Raw genomic sequence first — 8,390 nt, forward strand, 5'->3', positions numbered from 1 at the left:
TGACAAAAAAGACTTAGGTTGAAAAGGATATCAGTTTATTCATATAAGAAAATACAAAGAATTGTGCATTTTTACAATCATCCCCAAAACAGTGATGTAACATATCCAGAACTGTTTGTCTCACCATCCAAAACGAGACACCAGCTTGCTCTGATCATCCAGATCTTTCTGAACTTTCTTCCTCATGTAGAAGATGGGGCAGTCACGGCTGAGGAGCACAACGTGACGCTTGAGTTAACAAACGACCCAAGCGGCGCTCGCGCGTACCACAACGCACCTGGTGCAGAGGACTTCTTCATGAAGGGAGCCTTGGCAGCGCTGACACTGAGTCCACAGTCTGGAAAAACGCTCCTCCAGGGTGTTTAAATGGAAAATCTGCAAGTTTGAACCCAATTCATGAAAACTGAACACATGAGTGAGTTGGGCTGTGCTGACCAACCTCTTTCTGGTACAGTTCCGACTCCTTCCTCTTACAAAAATCGCACACAGCAGCTGCAAAAGAGACAAGAGGTAACTAAGCGCTACACCATTGTGCCATATAAAGCTCCTCGAGATAAGTCTAATGCACGCACTGTCAGTTTTCAGGACAGCCTTGCAGCCAATGCAAGTGCTCCTCTTCTGCGCGAACGCCATCAGGCCGCCCACCTTCGACGTCAACACTGTCTTACAGCGCGTGTGGTCGCCCTCTGGAATAAACGTAAGTGATCTTTTTCATTCAACTGAGCAGCATCTAAATAGTACACAAAAAAAAAGGCGAGAAAAATCACTGACTGAGGAGGACGCTCTCTGCTTTGGTCTCTCCCAAAATGGGCTCAAATATTCTCAGCAAGGGCTTGGATAGTTGTTGGTCCAGGTAGTGTTGTGTGTCAATGGGGATGTTGTTTTCCAGTACATAGATGGGGTCCTAGCATAAAAAAAGAAAATGTCACCAGCGTAAATACAGAGCAAGTATGAGGGAACATTTTTTACTGGGGGGGACAAACCTCTGACTTCATGTATGCTGCGGCTCCTTTGGCAGCCTTGATGATGACGTAAGGAACTCGGTCTCCCAGGTTAGGGGCGCTTCCTGCGTCTCGCTTCTTCATTCTGACAATTATGCACAAATTGACTTTTTTTTATTGATTGGATGTAAATAGTTAGGAGCAAAACGCTAGTCAATAGCAAATTTGAATCAGAGATGATGTGTCTATATTTTACAAGGAGTATATTATTCACTATATAATATAATAATAATTGGTGTCCCTGGAGCCCTTTGCATTTTAAGGAAAGCATATTGGGGGGGAAAAAAAAAGCAAAACACACCTCTCAGCTAGCTCCACATGCGCCTGCTTGCCAGCGTACTCCTGCGCCGTTCGGGTCAGCTCCTTGGTGATGACCAGCTGGCTTATGTCGATGCGGTTGCACAGCAGGTCAGAGATCACCTCTTTGGCATGCGTCACTGCACCCTGGGGATCCCTAAAGACATAACACCACTGTTAACACTTGCCTATTCATTTACAAACAAAAAAATTATTATTTCCTCAGGAGGTGTCAGTGTTTTAGGGCAGTGGTCCCCAACCACTGGGCCGCGGACCGGTACCGGGCCGCTAAGCTGCACAGAATTTTTTATTTTATTGACGATCAACTAATTCACGTGAGATGGTACCCCAGTCAAGCCTGCAAAGCTAGCAAAAATGAGTAAAAAATTATTTTGAAAAATGTTTTAAACAAATGGGCGTTTCTCTCCCAATTACATCCGTCGGTGCACCTGTGTCTCTTGACAGGTTAATTCCGGTCGAGACGCTCGTCACGGTCACGTGACGTCACGCCGGTCGAGCCCGCGAAGCAAGCAAAAATGAGCAAGAGCAGAGATGTTTGGAAAGCTTCTTCGGAAAGGTGGAAAAAAGCCCAAGAAGAAGAAGCTACGACTTCTAAGAAAAGCTGCATTTTCTGGAGTCCTACTTAAAATATGGATTTATAGGTGACTGACGAGCCAAGCCCACTCTGCAAATGTGGCGGGGACAAGCTAGCTAACGAGGCATTGAAGCCTTCCAAACTGCTTCGGCACATGGAGACCAAGCATCCTGCATTCGAAGACAAACCACTTCGGGTGTCATTGTCTTCAATTACGCCTAGATGGGACCGGCTCGTTTCTGACAAACAAGCTCAGTGCTCCCACTAATTCAACGTCATGGTGAGTTTGACTTTTATGTGGTTTATACTATGGCATTTTATTTCATCGTATTGATATATATTTATTATAAATGTATTATTTATTAAAATAGTCCGTGGCGCAAAAAAGTTGGGGACCACTGTTAGGGAGCACACCTGTCTATGAGGATTTTCTGCAGGCAAGTGTTAATAAGGTTGGCCACAAGGGGGCAGTTGTCTCTACGGACTGTTTCAATGCCTTTGCAATCCATCTTGTCGTGAACATCTGCTTTGGAGGAGAAATAGAGGCCGGCGTAGCGCTTCTTGTTGATCAGCAAGTAGGGGAAGTACACCTGGAGAGATTATCAATAACACTTCATTTCAAGACCACAACTGTTTTGGTCCAAACTTGGAATGGAATGAAAAGATGGGCCTCAAGAATCTATTCCAGCACACGAGGGAGCAAAATCATTGATAGTTTACCTTCTCAAATTCCAATTTGATGGGGGCAACGAAATGGGAAGACACCCATTCTGCAGCCTCTCTCCCGACGTTCATGGCCTCCTGCACCGTGGCGACACCGAGCTTCACCATGACAGAGTCCGTATCTCCATAGATGACCTTTGAAGTAGAAAATGTCAAATTCGACAAGATCATCTGACAGTGGAAATCAAAGTGTAGGAAATTAGCGGATCCAAATGTTCCTCACCTTGGCATCGCCTTGGTAACCATTGGAAATGGTGTACTTGGACTCCACCAACTGTTTGGTTTCCTCAATCATCTGTCTTCCAAACCCTGTCACACTCTACATGTGGAAAAAAAACAACAACTTTCATTTCCTCTTTTAGTCAACATTAAAGTTTGGCGTGAGGCAGTAAAGTGACTTTCTAAGCGCTGGTTTAGTCAGAATCCAAAACAGGATATTAATGTTACTAGCTAATAAGTTCCATATTTAATTTTCAAAAGCCATTCCAGTGAAGTTTTCTTTTGTCCCTACTCATTGCTTTGCTAAAACAGACATATTGTTATTATTATTTTCCCATTCCTTGCCTCCACTTAATCTTTGCTCATTGTGACCACATGCTTCGACAACATTTGAAGAATATAATTGTGACTAACGCTCAGGGACTACTTTCCACACTTACCTGGGAGATCTCCAGGCAGGGCAGCTTGCCCACCTGAGCCCCCGTGAATCCATAGACCGAGTTTGCACTGATTTTGAGGGCCAGCTGCCGACCATCCAGCACCTGCTTCTTAAAAGGGTCCGTTTCTTTCTTCAGCTCTGCTTTAGCCCTATGGACAGACAGAGCAGGAATCAGGATGGCAGGTTTTGTTTTACATTTATGCCCCAAGAGTCCAAAATCAAACCTCTTTCTGGCTGACAGCAAGTGCTCCAGAATCTCGGGCAGTAGGCCTTTCCTCACAGAACTCTTCACAAAGTGATCACCAGTGGGTGTCTTGATGAAGTCTGCTGGTGACAACCTAAAATTTCCAAAACCGCCAATGAGTCTTCATCTGCATCATACTATTTCTGGAGGACTTTTTTTTTTTTAACAAACCCACCCCAATTTATCAGCGGCACCTTTCTGCAGCAAGGTGGTGTAGCACAGATTGTGAGCCATCATGATGGACGGATACAAGGAGGAAAAATCCAAGGTGGCGATGGGAACGCTGTAATAGCTGAATAACAGCCGGCCGGCAAATACAGAATCAAACGAGTGCGCTTGAAACGACACCAGTAGTGGCGAGCGACGTACCCTTTCTCTGGCTCAATAACAGTTGCTCCAGTGTAATCTTCTCCTCCCTGTGGCTTCACCACGGGCATCACCAGGTTCTGCTTGGCGGCCTAAACACAAATATACCGATTAGACGGGGATGACTTCATGATTCTGCAGATAAATGCATCTCTCACATGTCGCAGTAGCTGCGAGACAACTTTGATCTGCTGGCCTCTGGACAGCAGGTAGGTCAGAGGCACTCCGGTCACTCTGGCCATTTCCATGTAATTGATCACGCACATCAGCTTCTGAAGTAACCGCAGCGGCAGATAGGCGTCTTTCAGGCAATACACGGCCAAACGTCGCCGGGTCTGTTCGTTGCCGTTCTGAGGCGGGTTGGAAACATTTCGAGTGAGCATAATTGTTCGACGTGGTTGACAGATTAAAAGTGTGTGTTACCTGGAGATCGGTGATGATGGAGTGCTGCACATCCTCCTTCTGTTCTTGCAGAAAGTGGAAACTCACAGCGTTCAGTGTGTAGGAGCGCAGTTTGTAGTCCCTGAGAAGAACCTGACAAACAAACGGAACAGTGAGAGTCCAATTTATTTATTTTTTTAATTAATGGACTGACAGCAGAGAACGCTCCGTGCTGACCTGCAGCAGATCAAACTGAACTCGGCCCTCCATGTTGATGATCTTGTTCTCTCTGCGGCCCATCTGTTTGCTCTGGAAGTTGAGGTCTCGCAACACCGACTTGCTCCTTCTCACACGGCCCAAATATGGAAACAGATCGACCTGCTCAACCAAAGAGGCCATTAGAAAACGCTGAAGTATTCATGAAGACTAAATGATGCGTCAAACCTTTAAAGTAGCAGCTCTGTTCAACAAGTAAGGGAAATCAAAGTTTTGGATGTTGTAGCCGGTGACGATGTCTGCGTCGACTGTTCGGAGGAATTCAGCCCAGCTCTGCTCGGACACAAAAATATCACATCGAGACAATCGAAAGAAAAAAAATGAAATGTTGCGTAACGATGCCGGTGTTTACCTGCAGAAGCTGCTTCTCTTGAGTGAAGCACAAAATCTGAGAGCCCACAATGCTGGAGCAGGACTGCAGCGTGAAGACCGTACGGATGAAGGGCTCCGTCTCGCCCTGACGCTGCACCATGGACGCAATCTGAATCACCGGGTCTTTGTCAGCTTCTGGGAAGATCCCTGTGGGAATGAACGGAAAAAGAATTATGCAAAATTATTGAAACAAATAGCCTATATAACTGACAGATAATTTTTTATTTTTTTTTTTACAAATAATTACACGTGCCTTTTCTTCCAGCGCATTCAATGTCGAAGCTGAGGACTCGGAGCGGCGCGATCCTTTGCCACTCCCCTTCTGCTGGGTGACTTATCAGGTCAGTCCACGCCACATCCACCTCGTACTGACACAAGGATTCCTAAAATAAAGCCCAAAATTAAATTAGCCGATCACAGCCATCTCAAAAAGCCCCTACCTTGCCCGGCTGCTTGGAATCCATGTCCACTGCACTTTTTTCCTCGCGGACTCTGTATCGGCCTTTGGGAAGTTCGATCCAGCAGCATCCGACCACATCGCAGTCCACCATGAATCTGGCAACACAAAATACTCATGAGGATTATGCATTCGAATAAATCATTGTTTACACCGGGGCACTGTGCTGTCCCAATGTAAACAAACGTAACGTAAAACCACACCTTATTTCAAAATCGATGTTGGCCTCAAAGGATTGGAAACACTGGATGGGGAAAGGTCCAAACTTCAAGCCCTGTTCCAGCAATCGCTTGGCGGGGGCGATGAGACGAGGCATGGCCATGGTTATCCGCAAGAAATCCACGCTTTTGCTGCCGTGGTAACCGTACATATCTGGCGAGAGCGATCACAAGAATGAAGGCTGACGGTCGTTACAAAATTCATCTATTTGGGTTCGCCATGATCAAATTAATCTGCTTGCTCTTCACATCCTCACTTTCTTTGCGGGTGATGTCCACAGCCAGCACGGTGACCGAGATGTTGTCTTTGTTGGAGCGCATGTCCTTCAACACGGCGCTGTTGAGTTCTCGTTTGAAGTCGCCCAAGTAATTTGGTGTGAACCCTTTGCATAAGGAGCAGAGGGGACATTTTAGAATGGCTTGCATTCACCGACATGCACACGGTAAAAAAAAAAAAAAAAAGGGATTCACCATTCGGGGCCGGGACGTAGAAGTAAGGTGCAAACCCGTGAACGTGACAACACACGCTGTTTCCACTGTCCGTCACTCCAAACATTCGAATGATGGGGACTCTTCCAAATGACTGACCGGGCATGCCTTTTATGGTCGTTCCTGAAAACAAAAAACACTCTTAGATTTACAGCGCACCCTCACGGAATAAAATGGTTAAGTGTACCTAAATAATGGTCCAGATCAATCTGTTGAAACACCAAAGAATCAGAGGATGGGTCGAGCGAAGGAGCATGAGGTCTATGCCAGCGAGGATTAAGGTCTGTCGAAAAAAGGTCACCTGCCACACAAAAACGGTTAGGGCGGTTAATTCAACAACATACCGAATTAAACTTTCAATTCCGACGCTTCCTACATACCAACGGGGATAACGTCATGCCCGGCATCCCCCTCCAACTCCTCTGAATCCATGTCCACATCATCAAACATGGCTAATTCCTCCTCAAAGTGCGAGGGACTGTCCTCCTGTTCGCTGGCCATCTTGTTGCGTTTGGCTTGGGAAATGCCACCCGTGAAAGGTCCACCATTGCGCTTTTTATATTCCATGACTACAACTGAGAAACAAAAACACACTTATCTCAACACTGGCTTGGTCGTCAAGGTTAACAAAATGCTATTCCAATGAAATATGAATAGTTATTTTATTCATAGCAGACTTTAAAAACATCAGAGTTATTGATTACATGGCAGTGCATTTCAAACATTATGCATACCTATGTGTATTCTTCCAAACATTGATGAAGAGTTTAAGGGTTGTTTATTATCAAGGTATTAATTTGCCACATAATCTGGCAAAAATCAAAATGTAATGAAAGACCACTAACACATGATCTGTTGATTCATAAGCTCCTCAATGGACGAGCAGTACAGAACCCGTGGTTAAATCATTTGTCAGTTTATTGCTGTTACATTCTTCTAATCAATAGTTCAATTGATGTTACCATAAAATGTTGATCAACGGAAGCTATTCGTGCGTTGCATGTTTCAGTTCGAAATTACAACAGTGTGCTACAGTGATAAGCTAAGTGACAATCGCATCAGTATTGCTCGATCGCTGATTTGATTTACATTTACAAACGTTTCGGTGGTAATGAAGAGATCGGCCGTGTTTCTGACAGAATGTAGTAGAAATGATGAAAGTTAGCTTACTTTTTTTTCCCCAAAGACGGCCTGATCTGACAACGACTCCCGCCACTCTTTAATTTCGCGCAGAAAGCGCGCAAGACCACTTCCGGTTACTGGCCCGTCCCATTCAGCGAACGAAAAGGAAATTGCGTCATAAGTAGGCGGGGTCTCGAGTTCGACAATATAATTTCTGTGAAGCACACAGCACAGTACAGTAAGTACCCCCTAAAACTCTAACCCACTTGTAAATTCCGATTAAATATTTTCAATTTTTTAAATGTGTTTAACGTGGTTAGGTAATCTTCTTCCCTCTTGCTGTCGAACTCTCAAACGCAAACCACAGCCGACAGCGCCGCCTAGCAGCACTTTCTCAATCGTCTCTGCTAAACCGGAAGTCAATATAGGCTCTGTCGAGCCAACATCCGCAAACAAAGAGGCAACATGGTGCTGGAAAAGAAGAGCTCGGCTCGCGTGGAGGCAGGCCAGCGGAGGGTTCTTGATGATGCCACCCGACTAAGGAGGCTGAGTCGGCAACTCGAGGCTTTGGAGAAAGACAACTTCCAGGACGATCCCCTGAGTTCGCTACCCCCGGCAGGTTTGACCGCTCGGCTACCCGCCTTCAGTGAAACAGAGGAACCCGAGAAGAAGAAGAGGAAGACGCGAGGCGACCACTTCAAGATGCGCTTCAGGAAAAACTTCACGGCGCTTCTCGAGGAGGAGAATTTGGCGGATAAACCTGAGCCCAATTACCTCTCGGCGCTGGCTCCTCCCTCGTCGCTTCCACCACGCCATTTCTGCTGTGTGTGCGGCTTCCCGTCAAACTACACTTGCACGACCTGCGGGGGGCGCTATTGCTGCGTCAAGTGCTTGACGACACACCGTGAAACCAGATGTCTCAAGTGGACGCTGTGACGGACGCTACCTGGTTGCCGTGGCAACACAGTCATTCACGTTGTCAAGAGGAAAGCAACAATTCCCCACTTACTTGCTAATTCATATCTTCCCTCACTTTTTTGGGGAGGCTGGACTCAAGGAAGTACATTTCAATGCAGCTCAGCTGATATGCTTTGTGTTATTTCCAATTACTGTAAAAAATTATCTTGAGCCATAATCGTGTGTTGAGTGATTATTTCTTCCTGAGTTCCCAGAAAAAAATCATGGCCAATA

At 45.8% G+C, this 8,390-nt stretch overlaps 2 protein-coding genes across 2 annotated transcripts; one reads left to right on the forward strand and one right to left on the reverse strand.

Moving 5' to 3' along the window:
* Window positions 1-18: 18 nt before the first annotated feature.
* Window positions 19-7,224, reverse strand: pold1 (polymerase (DNA directed), delta 1, catalytic subunit). Its single transcript, XM_061302836.1, has 27 exons — window positions 6,812-7,224; window positions 6,458-6,652; window positions 6,265-6,378; window positions 6,060-6,200; window positions 5,846-5,971; window positions 5,574-5,742; window positions 5,354-5,468; window positions 5,167-5,296; window positions 4,894-5,060; window positions 4,710-4,814; window positions 4,503-4,643; window positions 4,308-4,418; window positions 4,043-4,234; window positions 3,888-3,976; window positions 3,694-3,810; window positions 3,499-3,612; window positions 3,276-3,423; window positions 2,840-2,935; window positions 2,614-2,751; window positions 2,308-2,483; window positions 1,303-1,455; window positions 984-1,086; window positions 772-904; window positions 573-686; window positions 440-492; window positions 278-375; window positions 19-208 (listed from the first exon to the last, which is right to left on the reverse strand). The coding sequence occupies exons 1-27, from the start codon at window positions 6,831-6,833 to the stop codon at window positions 121-123; spliced, it is 3,348 nt and encodes a 1,115-aa protein (XP_061158820.1). The 5' UTR covers window positions 6,834-7,224; the 3' UTR covers window positions 19-120.
* A 114-nt stretch (window positions 7,225-7,338) lies between these two features.
* On the forward strand, window positions 7,339-8,334 carry znhit1 (zinc finger, HIT-type containing 1). The gene is made up of 2 exons (XM_061302930.1): window positions 7,339-7,437; window positions 7,520-8,334. The coding sequence occupies exon 2, from the start codon at window positions 7,665-7,667 to the stop codon at window positions 8,133-8,135; it is 471 nt and encodes a 156-aa protein (XP_061158914.1). The 5' UTR covers window positions 7,339-7,437; window positions 7,520-7,664; the 3' UTR covers window positions 8,136-8,334.
* The last annotated feature ends 56 nt before the right edge of the window (window positions 8,335-8,390 follow it).

Source organism: Syngnathus typhle, linkage group LG17 (assembly GCF_033458585.1).
Source record: "Syngnathus typhle isolate RoL2023-S1 ecotype Sweden linkage group LG17, RoL_Styp_1.0, whole genome shotgun sequence".
NCBI classification, from domain to species: Eukaryota; Metazoa; Chordata; class Actinopteri; order Syngnathiformes; family Syngnathidae; genus Syngnathus; species Syngnathus typhle.